The sequence below is a fragment of the Lycium barbarum genome, chromosome 5 (assembly GCF_019175385.1).
Source record: "Lycium barbarum isolate Lr01 chromosome 5, ASM1917538v2, whole genome shotgun sequence".
NCBI classification, from domain to species: Eukaryota; Viridiplantae; Streptophyta; class Magnoliopsida; order Solanales; family Solanaceae; genus Lycium; species Lycium barbarum.
In genome coordinates, this window is record NC_083341.1 from 138407107 (window position 1) to 138429260 (window position 22154).

At 37.5% G+C, this 22154-nt stretch overlaps 1 protein-coding gene across 1 annotated transcript in view; it reads left to right on the forward strand.

Moving 5' to 3' along the window:
• Positions 1 to 22154, forward strand: part of LOC132639894 (receptor-like protein EIX2) — a 38053-nt gene that overhangs the window by 8037 nt on the left and 7862 nt on the right. The window contains exons 4-5 of the mRNA XM_060356279.1: positions 738 to 883; positions 4465 to 4554. Of these exons, the coding sequence (XP_060212262.1) occupies positions 738 to 883; positions 4465 to 4554 (236 nt within the window). The remainder of the gene's footprint in view (positions 1 to 737; positions 884 to 4464; positions 4555 to 22154) is intronic.

Consider the following 22154-nt stretch of genomic DNA (forward strand, 5'->3'; position numbering starts at 1 on the left):
CTCGCTCCAACAGTGCATATGCCTTTATTAGAATAAATTAATTTAAACTAATACTACATTTAGTAATTCAAAATTTGATTTGACATCTTTCAACTAACTACTGCTTAAATTGATGCACATGGTAGATCATCTGTTATGATACGGAGGTAATAATATCATAGATAGCTAAGGTTGTACCTTTTTCGTATACTCCATCAATGGTTTTTCCGTCAATCCTTTAAGCTATAGATTGTTGTCACTTCTTATTAGATTTTATGGGACTTACATAGGATAGTTTGAAATTCCAGTTCGTGGTTGTCAAACTATTGATGTTACCTTTTTGTGTACAATTGTCACTTGCCTCGGAAGTCTTTGGATTTGGATGAAGAATGTTGCATGAAGTTGAGGAAATGGAAGTCTTTTGTCATGTTTCCTTGTCACTTAGTAACTAGAAATGCGTTTATGATTTTTATACATCATTAATCTGTAACTTTGTCATGGATAGAATTTAAGCCCTCAGTGATGTAATTTGCATAGAAGTTTTTGACAGTTTCAGTTTTTGTTGTGTAACCAGTTGGAGAGCTTGTTCTAAGCTATTTTATTGACTACTATGTGACAGTCATGTTCTGTAGACTAGAAATTACACCTCCCACTTAAACCTCAATGCTCTTCCTGTTAAATTTGCTTATTCTTAATGTTTGCTAAAGCAATCAGATATACCTATCTTTACTTATTTAATTGTCTTTGTATGCATTTAGTCTTTTTACTGTGCTAAAGCTACTAAACGCTGTAGTAGCCTGGGAGCATGAACAATTTTCAAGGTTGAGAGTCACTGCAGCAACACTTTCTGAACTTTCTGCAGCACCTGAATTACTGGAAAGCACGGGGGTCCGGCTAATAACAGGTAGTGGTTAGCTCCTCTTTTTCCTTTTTTCTCTCTCTCTTTTTTTAGATCAAGAAAGGTTGTGGTCTATATCCTAATAATATCTCTTTGTACTATTTATTAAACTTCTGACGGCCATTTGTTGAACTCCTGGTTTCCTGTGTAGATGATGTGGCGTGATTTTACGCCACAATCGATGCTTTTTAACTATAAGTTTTACTTGTTTTTAAGCAAGTCTATGTCATTTTACGTAGTTTTTGTCATGTTTCAGGTAATACAAGGTCCCTAGAGCCTAAGTGTGGAAAACAAGCAAAACAGAGCACAAAACGTTGATCACTGGAAACAACTGGAGGTTCTGGAAAAATTTGTGGAAAAATACTCTGCGCGATCGCGCCCACGCGCGATATTAACTATACGCGTTCGCGCTTCAAGTCCACGCGATCGCGCACACGCGCGAATTTAAATCCACGCGTTCGCGCTGAAAATGCACGCGATCGCGCTGAAGGAACCGAGTGGAGCTGACGTCATCCACGCGATCGCGCAGACACATGGCGCGATCGCGTTGAAGGATTTTCGGCAATTTTCAACCAGAACCTGGGATTTGACGATTTCTTCCATTCCAGTTCCTATAAATAGAAAATGAGGGCAAAACATCAGTATCTTTGGCAGCTCCCACAAGTTGGAAGCTAGGGTTCCTACACAAATTGTTCTTTCTTCTTTTTAATCCTTGTTGATGGAAATCTCTTGGTGACAATTAAGATTGACACTCTTGTTGTGCTTATTTATTCATTTGCATTGTTCTTAATCAAGTAAGTTTTTGCTATTTTAATTATTCTTGTTCATGAATGTTTTCAATGGGTTAGCTACCCTTTGAACTCGCCCATTTACTTTGTTTGAAACTCGGAAGAGGAAGAACGGAGTTGGGATAGAATAATTAACATAAATTTGGGGCGTTAACCCTCATCTAATGGAAATTGACCCAGGAATAGGCAATACCAATTGTAGCCATATTCGGGTGTTCTTAATGCTCCTAATTGCTTGAGGGATCTTCAATTGGGTAGTCTAGTTAATCTTCGGAAGAAGTTAATTTAGAGTCATTATCCGAGGCTAAATAACTTAAACTTGCTATTAATTATAATTCGTGAAATAGATTGGATCGTTACTCGAGAAGTAGTTTCCTTTATTCCATTCTTGTTGCCATTGATCAATTTACTTGCTTTCTAGATTAGAATTTATATTTCCATATTTTATCAAAACCTTATCAAAAACCACCATTGATGCGTTCGGGCATAGCTATTGTTAGTGATAATTCCTAATCTGCTTAAATCGCCTACATATTGTTCTCTGTGGGATTCGACCCCAACCTTGTTGGGTTACTATATTTGACAACGTCTGCGTTATACCATTAAGAGGTGTAATTTGAGCGTATCAGTAGACAGTTTACCAGTGAAGCCTCAATCATTCGAAGTGTCAAACTTGTTGCTGAAAGTCTAGCAGTAAGGACTATAGCCTACTTCTTCGCCCCTGGACTACAAAATTATTGTCTAAGACATTGCACTGCTGATTTCATGAATTGATAAAACCTTAAACTTCCAATGATGACATTGTTTTCTATATGAGAAATAAATAATGACAGCAGAACAGTGAACCTAGAAAGGAAGACTAGTGCTTTTTGGCCTCTTATAGGTCTTGTCATGCCTGCTCCTTTTGAGACCTAGTTTATTCTCAATCAAGTAGTTTTTCAATGAAGCTACATATTCTTTTCAACACCAAAAGCATAACTTTTTTTTTATCATGGCTTTTTCGTTTTCATTATTTTCATTTGCATACTGTTTTAAATTGCTTGTCCTTGTCTGACCTTTATTTGCCATGCTTTCTCTTGAGCCGAGAGTTTTTTGGAAACGGCCTCCCTACCTTCCAAGGTAGGGGTAAGGTTTGCGTACACTTTACCCTCCCCAGACCCTACATCGTGGGATTTCATTGGGTATGTTGTTATATCATTTTGCTGGGACTATGGCAGATAGTGTTTGTAGTCTCAGTTTTCCTTGTGGTTTGGGGAATCTCCTGATGATATGCTAGCTGAGTGAGCATATATCTAATAAAATCAATTTAAATCATAATTGGCTGGTTTATGATTTAATAAAGAATAATCCCAAAATTGATCTTCTTCGACATTCCTTCCCAAGTCTACTATTAAGATCAGGACTAAATACTCTGGAAATTCACAATAACATTTTCTCTCTCTCTCTCAAAAAAAAAAAAAGAACTCTTGAAATTCCTGCTGCTTCATGAGTATTATTTACTGCTAGTTCTGTGCATCCTTTCCTTTAATTAATTAATTTGCAACACGATTGAATTTTGAGTAGCGGCTTTTATACGGGGGTACCCCATCATTAATAATGCTCCCTCCGTGCCGATTTGTGTGGTGCAATAGTTGGAGTAGATAGGTAGTTTAAGAATGAAAGACAGACTTTTGAAACTTATCTACAATAAGTTATAAATATTTGTGTGGCTATTAATCATCTTATTAAGGATAAAATGAGAAGTTTAAAGTGAAATTGTTAAATATTTTATTCTTTTCGGAACTCAAAAAAAAAAAAAAAAAGAGGAAAGAGGGTCACATAAATTGGGACGGAGGGAGTATTATTTACCCTTTTTTATTTTAAACCGAGGGAGTATTATTTACCTTATAAGAAAAGGATTGAATTTTGAGTTGTTATGTCAGAGTGTCAGTATACTATTTGAGATTTCTCGAGAATGATTTTATGAAAGATTTATTTATTTTCCTCATTACATTGCTTAGTCCCAAGTGTAAGTGACAAATTATGGTTAGGGAAATATGGATGCATCTTCTGTAGTATTTGTTCTTTGGGGTGGGGGACTGTATGTCAGAGCCCATTTGCATTTGTATATGTAGGATTTTGTTTTGCCTGTCTTTTGTTATAGCGAACAAATAATTTTGCTGTACCGAACTACTTCTGAAGAATCGGTGATTGATCAGTTGGTTCAGAGTTTTAGATAATCAAAGTGTTTTTTGTATATGCTTTCTTTCTCCTATATTCTGCAGCTTGGTGAGACTCAAATTATGGTAGACATCCTTTTATGTGATCGGACTTGTTTCAAGCATTTGTTTCATGCAGACTACAATGGTTTTGCAAGCGTGTGTTTAACAAATTTCTTCATACACAGAGACACATTTATAGCCAGGAGCAGAAAAGCATAATCATATTTGCAGATGATAGTAGTTACAGTAGTACACACATGTTCGCATAGTTCACTCTATATTTTCAGACGTGAAGAATTTATTGTATGGACAAAAGGGGTCATACCATGTCTCATGGGGTGATGAATATGAGAATTTCCGACCACTTATTTTCAGCAGAAAAAAAAAAGTATCTCTGACCACTGTGATTTCAACATTCAGACCTAAGTTTTCCTCTTTCAGTGCTTGTTGATTTAAGCTTGAGTGGCCCATTACTTTTGTTTTAAACCAATATTTATAGTCATGTTGTCAACTGCATTTGCTTGTTAATTATATGCTGTTAAATCTTTTTCCATTTATTTACTTGTGCAATTAACTGCTTAAAATGTTCTCTTTGCAGGTTGCCAGTGTGACATTCGATCTGCTTTTGTTGTTGGTTCTAGGATCATACTTGATTACACTTTTCAGTTTTCTTTTTATCACCAGCAGGGTATGTCTTCTGGTTTACAATCCCGATTCCCTTATTTTGGTTTACAAATTCTACCGTAACCAAACACTACCAATTTATACCAAACTGAGACTAAAATGTCCTTGATTAAATATAAACACAAAGAAAAGAAAGTGTGAGCTCATCTAACCAATCTGATGGTATTGTTCGACAGGGTCTTGACAATCTTATTAGTCTATTCCATTGTCCCCCATCACGGAAAGTTAAAACCGCTTGAGTCCTCAAGCAGGACATTTCTGCATCAGGCGCTTGTGAATCAAGAAGCAGACGTTACTTTTTGTAACCTTAAGTTGTTCCCTATTGATCAGTGGTTCAATGTGTCGTAGTATAAAGGTTTAGCATTTGATGGAAAAGTTCCACATATTTTGTTTCAGTAGGTATCCCGTAGTCATTTGTTTACTGAGAAGCCGACCTCTCTGATAGAATTATGAGTTCTATACTAATAATCCAGCTGACGCAAGGCGTCAATTTTGACAGATTGAATGTACTTATGTTCCGAGAAAGATGCAGGAGTTCTGCTTTGTTAGAGAATCTTTTCAAGTACCGGTAATTTCATGTTGAGTTCACTTACAAAAGTAGGTTATTTGTAGTAATTTTCTTGCTTTCAAATGGCTCTTTCCATGTTCAAAGTTTACATATTGCATACTGAAAGGCCATATTTCGAATCGAAACACCAAAACAAGTAAACAGGTGAACTAGTTTGCCCCATACCCTAATACTATCCTTAATATTATATTACTACAATGTCGTGCTGATGTCTTTATTAGGAAATTGAAGATAAAGTCTTGATTAAGGGGGTGAAAATGGAGGCTTTTAACCAAGTAAGTTCGCTGGGTTTGCTCTAACTGACATGAGATAGCTCACGAAAAATATGAAGATGAATCACAACGAAAACATACTTGCCCCGTGATAACAGGGCAACCAACCCCTTTCAACATCTCTCATAATGCATTTCACCCTTAGCCACAACTTATACGTTGGTTCTTCAACAACGGGAACTTTTAGAGTAGAGTACGGTTGTCTGAAAAAGAAATGACAGTGTCTACCTTTATGCGTTAAAAAGTTCTAAAAATAGAATTTAGGGGTAATTTCATCATAATACAACCCATAAATATATGTTGCCACATAATGATCCAAATTTAACATTGCAAATCTATAGGGGAAATTTGCACGATTGCCCTTATTCGGGGGTGGTCTTTACTCAAATTGGTGGTCTTTAATTTTTGTCCTTTGCTAAAAGCCCTTTGGTTCCGGGTTCGAATCCCCGCTCAGTCAAAAATTTTTAAAAAAGTCACAAGGTAAAGTTTGGATTCGCAAGACAGAGTTTTACCGTCAAAGTTAAGGTAGAGTGCAGAGTTTTGCCTTCAGGCAAACCTCTGCCTCAAGGCAATTTTTTTTTTCACTTAGCTGAAATTTTGAAAACCTAGACCTTAAGGCCTAACTTTTGCCCGAATAGGCCTAATTTGGGGCAAAAGTTAGGCCTTAAAGCAGAGGTTTGCCTTAAGGCTTAATTTTAGGTAAAAGTTTGCCTTAAGGCAAACCTCTGCCTTAATGCTTAGCTTTTTCACGAATAGACTTAATTTTGCTACGACCCACTACCTTGCGAATTTTTTTTTTCGACTGAGCCGAGGATCGGCTTGAACTTCGGGATATTAGGCGAAGGGTAGAAATTAAAGACCACCAATTTGAGGGGCAAAATTAAAGACCAGTGCCTTTGAAGGACAATCCGCGCAAAAAAAAAAAAAAGAATCAATAGCCCTAATACATTAGGGACAAATTTTTAAAAAGGGCAAATCACTTGGTGTAGCTTCTTCTAAGAGGTAATTATTAATAATAACTATATTTTATGTAACACCCCGCATCTTGGAACTAAGTTTAAGCTCATATCATTAGAGTTCTAGTGGAAACACTGAAGGTTTGAACGTTTTGCGAAAATGGTTGATAGGCCTATTTCGGGCGGCGATAACTCCTTGATCGGTTTGGAATTTGGGAAATTAACCCCAATGAGGTTGTAGTATGTAGAAATACCTTTCTAACGATGTAAAGACCAATCCAATCAGAGATCGGAGCAAGGAGATATGATCGTCTCAATATGGCTAATAGTAAGGCACTTGAAATCCTATAGAATCGGCTAAGTTTTCGATACGTCTTCCTTCCAGTCAAAGTTTATGAAAATCCGTTGGTAATTTGAGAACACTTCCTTGATGAAAGTTGTAGCCCTATGAAATATCTTTCCAACGGTATCTTACGGGGGTCAAACGGACATCTGTACAAAGAGTTATACCCATTTTACTGAAGCCTGCTCGCTGGAAATTCTGCCAGCGTAACGGTGACGTTACGGGCCGTACTTCGTGTTACGGGCCGTAACAGTGGACCGTAACACACTAAAAATTTCTAGAACCTCACTGGAAATTTTCACCAAGTTACGGTCTGTCCTTTGTGTTACGTGCAGCTCAATTGGTGAAAGTCGTCTCCTTTGGGAGAACAAAAGAGGGGAGGTCACGGGTTCGAAGCTCTGCAGAGTGTGCGAACTGTCTGTTGGCACCTGCTCATACAATACCTCAGTATGTCATGTCATGTCATGTACACATGTATGTTCATGGTGTCCAGTATGGTTAGCGCCCAGCTGGCACAAGGGTTCACAGTATGGTTAGCGCCCAGCTGGCACAAGGGTTCACAGTATGGTTAGCGCCCAGTTGTGGGTCCTCACAAAAAAAGGCGTCTTTTTTGTGAGGACCCACAACTGGGCGCTAACCATACTGTGAACCTCTGGGTATCTGACCCCATAACTGACTGCTGTGGCATCTGCGCCCTGCTGACTAGTCATGACATACTCTGGTATTGTATGAGCAAAGACCACAGACAATTCGAGATAGCATGCTGCAGCGCCTCGAACCCGTGACCTCCACCCTTTTGTCCTCCCTAAGGAGACGTCTCTCACCTGTTGAGCTGCGATAACTCCTTGATCAGTTTGGAATTTAGGAAATTAACCCCAATGAGGTTGTAGTATGTAGAAATACCTTTCTAACGATGTAAAGACCAATCCAATCAGAGATCGGAGCAAGGAGATATGATCGTCTCAATATGGCTAATAGTAAGGCACTTGAAATCCTATAGAATCGGCTAAGTTTTCGATACGTCTGCCTTCCAGTCAAATTTCATGAAAATAAGTTGGGAATTTGAGAAAACTTCCTTGATGAAAGTTGTAGCCCTTTGAAATATATTTCCAACGGTATCTTACAGGGGTCAAACGGACATCTGTACAAAGAGTTATGCCCATTTTACTGAAGCCTGCTCGCTGGAAATTCTGCCAGCGTAACGGTGACGTTACGGGCCGTACTTCGTGTTACGGGCCGTAACAGTGGACCGTAACACACCAGAAATTTCCATAACCTCACTGGAAATTTTCACCAAGTTACGGTACCAAGTTACGGTCCGTCCTTTGTGTTACGGGACCGTAACAGTGACCGTATCTTGGTCCGTATGTACGTTTCGGGTCACCTGACTTCGGGAAGACATAACCCTATCATAAATTGGGAATTTGGGAAAACTCAAAGAATGAAAATTGTATATAATTGAAACACCTTTCCAACCATAGGTTGTGGGTTCATAGGAGACATCGGGATAGGGAGATATGGATGTTATAAGACAGAAAGGTCCCAACCCGTTTTCAAGTTGGGTCAAACCCATTTCCCCTTAGTATTTAAGGAAAATGAAAACCCTAGCAGCCTCCATATCCAAAAATTTCAGATTTTTAGAGAGAGAAAGTGAGAGAGAGAGGAGAGCTAGAGAGAGAAAGTACAGAATCAACCAAGTTTAAGGCCTCGAATCCCGAAGCTCGTGAAGGATAAAGTGTAGTACAAGTTGTTGCCGTCATTCTAAGCTAAGGATCGAACTTGGGGGTGTTGATTTCGTGATTTCTACTCTTGAAAGGTAATGTTTCTACTCCCTAATCATTTATGATTGTGAATTGATGAATTCTTAGGAGAATAATAATTGGGTTGGATGAAGAGAATTATATGAACTATGCTAGAGTTGTTGGATTGTTGACTTGAGATTGTTGTATTCATATGGTTGAAGAAGAATGATGTTAATTACATCTAATTGAGATTGTAGAATTAGCTAGAATTAATAGAATGGGGATTGGGTGAAGAAAACACCATTAATGAGGGTTATAGAGCTTCATGCCCACTAAATGTTTGATAAAATGCTTAGATGAACGAAAAATGGATATTGTTGCTAATATAGAATCCCTATGGCTTGTATTGCTATAGATTGAAGTTGAAGGGATTGAAGGACATTGTGATACGCTCAAAAGCGGGAAGTTAAGGTATGTAGAACTTCCATCCACATGTGGGAATCTCTACGTTCTTCCCCATGATCCGTTTCGTAAAATCTATGAAGTTCAAATCCTAGGACATTAAACCCAACATATTGGTAGCCCGTAATTATGTATGTATGTACATGAATTCCGTATATATGTTCGTTATTGTGTTCCTAACTTTCCATTACGGACATTAGGAATCCTAGCTTAATCCATGAAATATGAATTCTTCCTCATGTGTTCTCATTATGTTCATATGAAACTGCATGAGTTATTTTGCAAATTATAAACATGTTTTCAAGTCAACTACAAATATATGATTTTGAACTATTGTATTACTCATAAGTCAAGAACATGTTTACGAGCTATCTCATGAAACCATGTTTACAAGTTATTTCGTGAAATCATGATTTCAAGACAAGTACAAGTAAATTCACGAAATTCATGGGCTTCTTAGCCAACTATATTATGTTCATGTTTTTGGGAGTTGCACGAATTACCGAGAAGGCTCAGATAGCCTGAAACTATGTAGCCACCATAGGACAAGGATCGCTCCGCCCAGTTAGGACGATACCTTAATTTCACACTGAATGGTTCCATCAGGTACGTTATTACCTTATACCCTGGCAAGGTATAGGGGCTCTGCTGGTCCGGCGAGGTACCAGACTCCACATATCCACGTGGTGATATCATGTGTCGGTTTATGAAATGCTCTCCCTACTTATCATGTTTTACTCATGTTATAAATATATATATACTCATGCTCATGCACATGTTCATGTCCAAGTTTTCAGTTTCAGTTCTTATCATGTTGTTCTATGTCCCATGTTGTTTCTCTCGGTTGCTTTACGTACCAGTACATTCAATATGCTGACGTCTCCTTTTTATTGCCCGGGAGCTTGCATTTCACGATGCAGGTACTGATATACAGGACGACACATCTGCTCAGTAGGACAACATTCGTATCAGCTTATTGGTGAGCCCCATCTCATTCGGGGTTTAGTCAACTTTTATTTTATGATTAATTATGAATCTAAAGGTATGCTGGGGGCCTTGTCCCAGTAAGTATGTTTTCCAGTCAGACTCATGATAGAGGTTTCATAGACTAGACAAGTCAGTTATGTCATGTCAGACATTTGGAGTCGTATAGCCATTTTGGCTCACTTATGTTTAAACAAGTATTTTATTAAGTATTATGACTTACCATGTTTTATAAAGGCTCATCATGCATTCACGTTATATTCCGCTTATGTTATGCATCATGATGATTCAGCAAGTCATGTGGTTCGCTCGGTCACATGCAGTCAGGCACCGAGTGCCGTGTTTTGTCCAGGCCATGGTTCGGGGCGTGACATTTTACTCCTTCCGTCCCAATTTATGTGGTACTTTTCATTTTTCGAGAGTCAATTTGACCAAACTTTAAAGCTAAATTGGATTAGATTAACTCAATATTTTAAGATTAAAATTTATGCATTTGATAACTACATGAAAAGTACTATAAGTTGCAACTTTTTTCATATCAATTTGGTGAAAAAATACATTTTAAAATGTTGGTTAAAGTTCATATAGTTTGAATCTCGAGAAGCGAAAAGTGTCACATAAATTGGGACAGAGGGAGTAATTTATTTATATTTAGTAGCTAAATTAATTTTCTATATTACCATTGGTAGATATACCAAATACATAGACCTCACTCTATTCTCCCTCACTACACATTTCAGATTTTTCATCTTCTCCAACCCTAAAAAACTCGCTCTCCTTCCTATTCACTAATACAACCGTTGCCGCCCCACTGCCGGAACTCCATCGCTGCGGGTCATCTTCGTCGGTCACCATGTAAAGCACTACGGCGACATCGCCAGATCTGAGACACCATCAAATCTGAGAACACACAACACTGTGACACTGTTTTTCTGGCATCACCACACTATTTTTCGGCTAGATACGCCTTTCACGTCATCTATTCTTTCCGTTCCAAACTCAACTAATGTCCAGCCCCACCCATGGCTTCTGGTGTTTCAAAAATGAAGCAGAAAGATACAGAGGAAAGGAAAAAGCCTATAAAGAAAGTTCCATTGTTGAAGCTGTTCTTCTTTTGCTAATGCCTATGATTACTTGTTGATGTTTTTTGGATCCATTGGTGCTTGTATACGTAGTGGTATTTTGTGTATTTCTTCAATTTTTTAGTGTAAATACAATGGCATTTTGTATTTCGTCGGAAACCAGATCGGTTTTGGTTGTATTCTTGCTTTTTAAATACAATGTATATTGTATTTTTGCCGGCGATTTGACTGTGTTTTTCATTTCGTAATTTTTTTGAGTGTAACTACATTCAAATATAGTCGAATACATTCAACCTTGCGACGTCCGGCAACAACCTTACTGATCGGATCTTAAATACATTCAAATACAGTCAAAACAAAAGGATAGATCAATATATAAATACACTAAAATACACAGCTCCGTCGTGTATTTAAATGCACTGGAATATAATCATTTTGATTACACATGTATTAAGAGAAATTAAGGTTGTATGTATTCAAATACAGCCAAATACATGTGACATCAGATAAGGTTGACTACAAGTAAACAGTGTATTAAAATACACTGAAATACATTTAAATACAACGAAGTTGCCTAAATATAGCTACGAATTGTAAATAGTGAAAAGATAGCTACAGATTGAAAGCAAGCGTTAAAAGGTAGTTATTATGTAAGTTGCCCTTAAAAAAATGAGGTTTGTAGTCTCCGTTCGTATACCACTAATTAAATTTAGCTAAACACAAACAAAGTTGTCATAATCCTCACAGATATAAGTTTTCCATTTTCTTTTCCTGCAAAAAAATCTACCTTTTTCTAATATCTAATTTCATTATTATTCACCATAAACAAAGTTTCCAATCCTTGGATTCCCATTTCCATTACATGCCAAACTTCTTCAATTGTTTCTAATAATATACACATTATACACACTAATACAAATTTAAACAATATATATACCCTTGTATATCAAATTAAACAACGTATCCACATTGTATAAGTATGTATAAATAAGGATAATACAAATTTACAGTAGAAAACACCTTTTAGCCACCATTACACCTCAATTTCAACATTAAATTTACCATATTAAAAAAACAAAGAAGAAGAAGTAGAAGAAAATGTGAGAAATCCACCAAATACCTGTAAACGATCTAGTTCCTCCACCGACGTGAACTCCAGTTAGATTCAGGCATGCTACACTTTTTAGTTATTGTTAGAACCCAAGTACTCTCTTTCGGATTCAGGAAACAACTCTCAGAGATCGTTTTACCTTTGGAAAGGTACAGGAGAGAAATAATCAACCTATTGATATTGGAAGACCCAACGGATTCTTTCAATGTATCATTTCTGGGTCCAATGAAATTCATAGGTATAGGAAGAAGTCCTATCAAATAAAGACGCCTTGGTGGTGAAACGGTAGACACGCGATACTCAAAATCTTGTGCTAAAGAGCGTGGAGGTTTATTTTGTCCTTTCCATTCACTCGGATTTCTTCCGTTTCATCAATTTTGTCTGGATATACACCTTGAAGTGACTCTTTAGGATATAAATCAAGCTTACTCGTGATTGTCCCTGAGCCATTTCTCCTCCGAGTTCTAAATATGATACATTTATATACTAGCTAAGAGGGCAACCGGGTTTGGCGCGGGTGAGGGAAAAAAGGGTCACCGGGTTATATCTTTACGATTGAAAAAGAAAATCAAGCATGTATCTAATGTATCATAGAACTTTGAATATTTATCTTATGGATCTTATCGATCTCATTCTAAACACCGTTATTTTTACATAGTTTTTATTACAATCTAACCAATGATTTGGTATATATTTATGATGAAAATAACCATCGTAATCTTGGAAAATACCAACATGCGGTTTTTGACTTGTTGCGTAAATCTAAAGTTGACACATTTTTCAATTATTCAACCATTTCATTTTCCAAGTTCAATGTTAACTAGATTAGTCAACATTTATCTCTGTCGATGCAACAACAAGATCTTATTTGTAACAAGTGGTTTTCTTCGTTGGTTAATTGGTCACATTTTATTCATGAAATGGCTTGGATTGGTATTAGTCTGAAATACACATTGAATGCTGAGATTACGCATTGAATTTCTGGTAGTAGCTCCATAATAAAAAAAAGTGTTTGTGATTGTTCCAGAAGAAATGAAACAAAAGATATGGTAGAGCTAGGACAGTTATTGTATGAGGCCTACCCAGTGCTAGATGCAGAGGCACATGATAGATCGATATGAACATCATGAGTTGTCCCGTAATAAAACCAGTTGTTGCTGATACCTTCTTCTCGATTCCTTCTTCCATAACCAGAGCTCGGAGAAGGAAGAGATAAAAGGGCCCTATGGAGAATGTGGTCAGAAATCCATAATAGAGTCCGACCACAATGACCGAATTGATCATTTTCATGCATAAGGATACTAGATTACCTAGTAGAAAACATTGAAAAATCATCACAAACCTCCCTTATTTCTTTTCTATTGAAATTTCTGGATTATTATATGGTGATTTTTGAACTTTCCATATATAGAAAAGAAATAGAAAGAGAAAGAGTAGAAACGACATCTGTTATATCAATGGCACCAAAGGGATATTAAATGAATGGAATTGGGATATGGATGGAATATAATGAAACAATGTATCAATCTTGTATAATAGTGTAGAAGAGGTGTTTATATACCAATATACACTATACAAGATTATACTAATAAATCCTATCAATGGAGCTTCACATGTTCTTCTTCTTCTTGAGCCTCTTCTAAAATTTGACTCAAATCTAACTCAAATTCTGCTCCAAATCACTTCAAATTATAAGTTTTGAACTCTTCTTGATGTTTCCAATTGATGGGAACAACACCCAATAATGTTTCCAAGCAAACCCAACAATAGTTATTTCGAAATTAATCTCAAATTTTATATTAGTGAACATTCCCTTGAAGTCAATTGAGATCTTCGTTCCTATACACTGATAAAAGAAGAATTCTTAAACCAAAGTTGAACATAAATCGCGAACATAGTGCAACATATACACTTATTTTATTTTGTATAGAAATGTTGTATAACTATGTTCATACACCCAGTATAAAACATTATACATGTCACGCCCCGAACCATGGCATGGGCGTAACACGGCACTCGGTGCCTTACTGCATATTACCGAGCGAACCACATGGCTTGCTGAATCATCAGGAGGCATAACATGAGCGGAATATGACATAAAACATGATGAGCCTTAATAAACATGAGATTTCAAAATATCAAATATAAATACTTGCTTAAAACATGAATGCGTATTGTCATAAATGCTGAGCCAAAGATGGCTAAACGACTCTGATTATCTGACATAACATGACTGACTGACTAGTTTATGAAACATCTAACGAAAGTCTGAACAGCTAAATAACTACTGGGACAAGGCCCCCAACATACCTTAAATGCATAGCTAACATAAAGTAAATAATGACTAAACCCCGAAGAAGATGGGCTCATCAACAAGCTGGTACGTGTAAAGTTCTACTGAGCAGATACGTCGTCTAGTAAATCTGTACCTGCATCGTGAAATGTAGGCCCCCGGGCAATAGAAAGGGAACGTCAGCACATTGAATGTACTGGTATGTAAAACAACTGAATGAAATAAACATGACACATGAAATAACATGATAAGAGCTGAAACTGAAATTGAAACCTGGTCATGAACATAGAAATGAATACATACATATATATAATATGATTAAAAATATTTGTGGGAGAGCATTAGTATAACCGACATGTAACCACCACGTTAATACGTGGCGTCTGATCTCTGCTCGATCAGCTAAGCCGTCTTGTACCTTGCCGGGGTACAAGACATGAACATGACATGAATGGGTCAAAATCCCTCAATGGGGAATATATGATGGAATCGTCCTACTGGGCAGAGCGATCCTTATCCTACGTTGGCATATGTAGTTTCAGGTATAAAAGCTTCTCGGTAATCTGTGCAACTCCCAATAACATGAACATGATATAGTTAGTTGAGAAGCCCATGAATTTCGTAAAAACATGACTTGTATTATAACATGGATATCTTGTATCATAACATGGATAAAGATTATATAATTTATTTGCATGAAAACGTGTTGACATGTAGGATATTCATGAAAGTAAGCATGTGGGAACCCATGGAATGTAATATATGCGTTTTCATAGATTACAGATGGATTCCCAATAACCAAAATGGAAGATTAGGAATACAACAACGAATATATTGTTCAAACATGGTAAATCATATACATGAACTTAGGGTTATCATGAATTTGGCTAAAATCTCTAGTTTAGTGAACTCTAGCATAATCATGGAAGAGCGTGACGCGGAGAAGAATAGAGTTGTTCCCACACGTAGATAGAAAACCTACATACCTGTAAATGCTCCAATCCAATGAACTAAAAAGAACACCAAAACTCTAGCTTTGAATAGCTTGGGAAGGATTTACCTTGGAAATCCTATGTTTTGGTTGAAGAATCATGTTACAATTCATGAATTAATGTTAGAATTACTTAGGAATCGTTAGAGCGATCCTACTTTGACGTTGGAGGATGAGGAGAGGAGGAAAACAACTGCTTAGTTTAGAATGAAGTTGGAATGTCTGATAAATGAAATTTTGAGTTAACTGTTGAATTTATAATATGGGACATTTTGGACCCCCAAGCTCGCCGAGCGTGGTCTATGCCTTGCCTATGCCTCGCTTTGGGGCGAGCTCGGCGAGCTCCCTTGTCCATTTTACACTTAGAAGATTTTCTTGAATTTTTCCCACTTTCGGACCCTTACCTAGTTGAGCGCGGCCCAAGGCGAGCCCTTGCCTCTTTTTGGGGGAGCTCAGCGAGCTCCCTTACGACTTTTACACTCAGTCAATAATGTTTAGTAAAATGGGCATGACTCCTAGCACATATCTCCGTTCGAGCTCCACAATATACCGTTGGAAAGACATTTCAAAGGTCTACAACTTTCATGTTTTAAGTTTTCTCATATTATAAACGCATTTTTCTGTAATTGGGCTGGAAGGCGGACGTATCGAAAACTTAGTCGATTCTACCGAATCTTAAGCAGCTCTCTATTAGCCATTTTTAGACGATCATATCTCCTTGATCCGAACTCCAATTGACCTAATCCTTATATGCTTGAAAACGTATTTCTACGTACTACAACTTTCATTAAGGAACCTTTTCAAAATCCTCAACGAATCAAGGGGTTATGGGTGCCCGAAGTAGGTTTGTCAACCACTTTCTCAATACGTACAAACTTTCAAATTTTTCGCTAAAACTTTAACGTTACGGTTATAACCTTAGTTCTAAGATACAAGGTGTAACATTATCTACCCCTTGGGATCATTTGTCCTCGAATGATGGGTCATGGTTAAGAACATGGCTGGACATGGCTTGAATACCTGAACGTGAAGGAAACATGACATGAGACATAGGGACCGAGCTGACATGACATGACATGATTACATGGAAATATGAATACTAAAGCATGAGACATGACTGTTGAATATATGAACATGAACGTGAAACATGGGACATGAATATGTAAGGGACATGACATAGATATGAAAGTTAGTTACCCTGAGCATTCTCTGCCGACTCCTCAAACAAGTACGGATACTTGGATTTTATATCTTCTTCGGCTTCCCATGTAGCCTCCTCAACTTTCCGACTTCTCTATAAAACTTTAGCTGAGGCAACTTTCTTAGTTCTCAACTTGCAAACCTGACGATCAAGAATGGCTACGGGGATCTCCTTATAGGTCAAACCATCCTTAACTGTAATAGCATCAATAGGAACAACCAATGAAGGGTCGCCCACACACTTCCTCAACATGGATACATGAAATACTGGGTGTACAGCTGCCAAATCTTGTGGCAATCAAGTTTATAAGCTACTTGACTAACCTTCTGCAGGATTTTGTAAGGTCCAATATATCTAGGACTAAGCTTCCCTTTCTTGTCAAAATCTCCTCACACCTTTCCTAGGTGAAATCTTTAAAAACACCCAATCATCAACTTGAAACTCTAAGTCACTTCTCCTCTCAATGATATAGGACTTCTGGAGACTCTGAGCCGTTCCCAAATGCCTTTGGATCAACATGAATTTTTCCATAGCCTGATGGACCAAATCTGACCCTAACAACTCAATCCCCTACCAGCTACCCAGAGCACAACAGAAACTGCAAAAGGCATCATAACATGCATGACATGGCATAACAGGGTATTGGAACATGAATGTGGCTAACATGAATACTGGACTGACATGAATATGTGAATGATAATTTTCATGAATCCCGGTCTGACATGAACACATAGGTACTGAAGAGAAAGAATACATGAATACTATACACGAGGTTTGCGAAGAATTCGTAGGCACGAATGACATTAGTACTGAACACTAGCATAGACATGACACGATTAAATGGACGTGAGGAGCATGACATGGAACATGAATACTAATCGATGTGGAGAACTAAACTGGCATGAGATCTGAATGCATGAAAACATGGATATCATACCATGAAACCTCAGTGTTGAAAAACATAAATGTTATGTTACAACAAGAGATATGTATGCTAAGCGGAGATGGGATCCGAACACTTAGAAGAGGTTTGATCATTGATGTTCATATATCACTATAATAGACATATTAGGTAGGATTACTACTTGGACTTTGAACATAAGCGCAACTCGGTGCGAATGAGATAGTCTTGAGTCATATAACAGAAATATGATCCTAACATATATCATAAGCTCTATCGTGGGAATGACATGAATACGTTGAATCTGCGTAGAATACTTTTGAGATGAGTACCATAGAGTACCTGGAAAGATCTTACTTTGAAATTGGAACGTACCTTACTTCGAACCTTACTTTGTTCTCTCTGAAACATAAATATTAATACCTTGGTCATCTTGATTATTATCGTGGGAGGATCATGAATGATTAAGGGAAAATGAATTATAGGTATGAATCATATAGGATACTTCGTTTAAAAAGCATAGACATGACATAGGTATATCGAACAAGAATGACGGAACATGGAACATGGAACATGAAAACTGGGAAACATGAATAATATAGTATAAAGTGTGAATACGTGGATAGAATGACTCGATGCATAGGAGCATGAGCAACATGAGATTTACATGAGTACATCGAAGATGCATACCAGGGCTGTTGGACATGATTTCAGGAGAATAGAAGTAAGAATAAGGCATAAGTGTGACTTTCATGGTGTCACGACCCAGCTAGGGGCCGCGACGGGTACCCGGAGCTAGCCGCCGAGCACCGCTCGTTCTATTGCCCATCTTACTTGATTAATGCCTTACTATCACATTGATACTTAAATCATGGAGAAGATTATAATCTATATGATAATAGAAATACTTTTGTATGTATAAAAGTTTAGTACATCAAAATAATCAGTACACATATACATGAAAGATGTGAGACCATGCTACCCACACTACGCATCTATGAGCCTCTATTGACATACTATACAATGGATAGAACAAGACTCCGTCGTGCCCAAAAATATATATATACATACATATGTACCAAAAGAGAAATCATAAACACCTCCGGACAATGGAGTGCTCTCAACAGCTGACAACTCCTAAGTATCTGGATCCAACTCGCCTCCCTGTCTACCTGTGGGCATGAACACAGCGTCCAAAGAAAAGGACGTCAGTACGAATATTGTACTGAGTATGAGAGGCATGATTAGTGAAAAAAGGACATCAATAATATAGTGTAAGCATCAATAAAAACATCTGAATCTGAATGATAGTCATAAGAGAAGTAATGCATGTTATCTTACTCATACTTATCATGATATCATAAATGCATGACATGCAAGCTGCCCGTCCATGTCGGAACGGTGTGATCATCGATAATGTAAGCCCACGTCCAGGCCTCCCGCGTCCGGGGTACCATCTCATGCCGCCCACTAGTGGTGTCTGCCCGGCCAACTAGGCCCGGTGTAAATGCAATCATGACATGCTCATAGTAAAATACTTATAGTAATATATTTAAAAAATATGCTTGTTCTTATACGTGCATAAGGACTCTAGATTAGCTGTATCCCATCGAGGTGACGTAAGGTCATGTACCCTCGATTCTATTATGGACATACATGATTGTTCTGCCCCACCTCTAAGGAATCAAGGTATAAGGTGAGTGTACACAAGGACCAACATCATTTACGTTAAGAACGTCATATCGTATCTTTTGACTCATGGAAAGGGAGGGGATCATGTCGAGGGATTCATGCCATCGAAATAAAGGGGTCTAGCCTCACATACCTTGATCGCTCAGCCAAGTCGTCGTTCACTTGTTCCCCTTCAATATCACGTCACCACCTTCACGAGAGAATTTGGCTCATGTTAGTTAACGAATTACGAAATCACATCATTATTCCTAAGGAAAACTAGGCGGCATTTCCTTTGTTTATACTACTTTTCCCCCTATTCTACATCAACTCCCAACATCCACAATATCACAATCAAAGATCATCATTTATGCACAAATGGCAAAATCCACCATTTTCTTGCAATTAACTCACATTCATGGTTCATGGCCCATTACCATGAATTCGCATACCTCATACCCATGTCATGATCTATACGTCATTTATAATGTATTCATAATCATAACACATCTACATTCATAATCCCATCCATTCACTACTCCATGATGACACTCTTCACCCATGCAAGACCCATTTTCTATGTCCTTGTATACTTTAAGTGTCTAAGCCTTCTAATGCCTCAAACAACATGAATTGATCATGAGACTTACCTTGGTTGATGGTTGGACAAGTCTTGAGTTGCAATACCTCACTTGGACCAAACCCTAGTTTCACCTTCTTGGGAAATTCTTGACCTAGATGATCTTTTGATGTGTTCTTACACTTGATTTCATGAGTTTAGTGGTGTTGATCTTAATGTTCCCTTTGATTCTCTTGAATTCTTGTGGAGGAAATATTTGGAGGGTTCTAGAGCATTCTTGAGTTGTATGGAAGAAGAATGAAATGAAATGAAGCCTAAGGCCCTTTTAATAATCACAAAACTGATCTTTAATGAAAAATTGTCGGGATGAACAGTGGTTGTAAACCACAATTTACGGACCGTATTGTGGTTTACGGTCCGTCCCCCATGATCGTTTTTAATCATTTCCTAAAACAGAGAGGTTGGTTGAGGGACATGGCAATTTACGACTGAGGTTTACGGTCCGTAAAGCAGTTTACGGGACGTCCTCCAAGTCGTTTTTAACCATTTCAATCATCGACAGAAAGTTGAGATTTGGAAAGCTGGAGGACAATTGCACTATACGGTCCGTAAATCACTTTACGGGCCGTATAGTGTCCTTTACGACCACTGAGCTGAAATTTTTTCGCAACCTTCTTATTTCCCAAAAATTCACAATTAGCCATTCCCGACTTAGTAAACATCATACACTCAAGCCCTTCATTGTTCTACTCATCACACAAGTACGGAAAAATTTCCGGGGTGTAACACATGGAGTACAATTGTAGGCTTCACTCTTGGGTACTTTGAGACATAGGGCCCGGATAAGGTATCACGTTTGAAACTTAGATGTACTTACGGAATGGTACATGGTTCAACATAGCTTACTCTTATCATTGCAAGTTGGCTCCCTCGTTATAAAATAAGGTTCATGAAGAGAGGGATTATAGGAATTAATAATTCATTCCTCGAGCACCTAAGGCATGAGCAGAAAGTCACTTTGAATATAAACAAGGCATAGGTACTTAGTGAAAGAAAAGGGAATCCTTTTATCATGATTGTAAAACATTAGCCAGAGGAACATAAGCACGAGCTACTTGGAATCGTGGGCAGGGCATCCATCTTGATCTAGTTTCATCACTACCTACCAACATCATTGTTACGATACCGTTATAAGTGGGGTGCATGAAGGATAGACTGAGGTACGAGTACGTGGGAATGTGGATAGCATAATCATTAGGGTCAAAAAATTACTTACCTTTGACATTTTTCTCTTCTTCTTCAAGCTATAAGTGCAGATTACATCAGACATTTTGTCTTTAAACGTTCATATAACCGTCTCTCTGATCCTTACAAAATCATCATCATATTTGGAAAGCACTCACAAGCTAGAACATAGACATGGGTATACAAACACGATGGATACGTGAGACATGGATACAGTTTTTTTTGCTTTAGATATGAGCACCACCTGATATGCAAAACATGAAAGAACACTTCTTTTGCATAGATCATTATCGTGATGGGGTCTTCATTCTTGAATCATATTCATGGAGTGTAAAATGCCAACATAGGCACGATATAGTACATAAGGTATGAATAGAGTACTTCTAGGCATAAGTACCACCTAGTACATGAATTACTGTAGGATTGGGAACATAACATTACCTCGACGCTTATTACTATAAGAAACACATGAGATACCTTGTTACCTTGTCATACCATCTCCCCCTTAATTCAAAAGTTGACATTTTAAGCCTGAGGATTCCTTAAGTTTAGTAATAAGTCGCTATCTGATCATTATGTTGGTTTTGCCTAACTGGTTTTCTTCTACCACTGACACTGTAATTGAAAGAGTAATGATTCTTGATCCTGTTTGTTAAAAATTCCTAGTCTTGGTTTCTATTTTTCCAGATGTATCAGAAACCCTTTACCTTACCCCCCTTACGTATAATATACGACGTGGTGGACAAACAAAAAAAGAGAGGAAATTTTATTAATTAAATAAAACTTCTTCAATCAACTTATCTTATACAAAAATTAATGATGAAATATGAAAACAACAAAAAATAAATAGAGTAATGTAATAGAGAGAGTAAGGTTCTACATTAGATTAGTATAGAAAGGATTTGTACGATATTTAATATATTTTAGCCGAGTTAAACTTTAACTCATTGGGTTTTAACACGCACTTGGTGTACTCTAATTGTTACCCACTTACTAGCGTTAACCTGACCAAGGATACCAAATTGTACTTCTACTAGCCCTGATGGAATTGGTAATTCACTACATCAATTCACAACTTACTATTTTTCCACTAACCACCTATTAATCATCATGTTCTATTGTTCTGTTTTGAATAACTAGCGTGAAGCATAAGGTTATTTCTAATTTCCCTCATCCTCTGACCTATTCTGCGATCGCATACT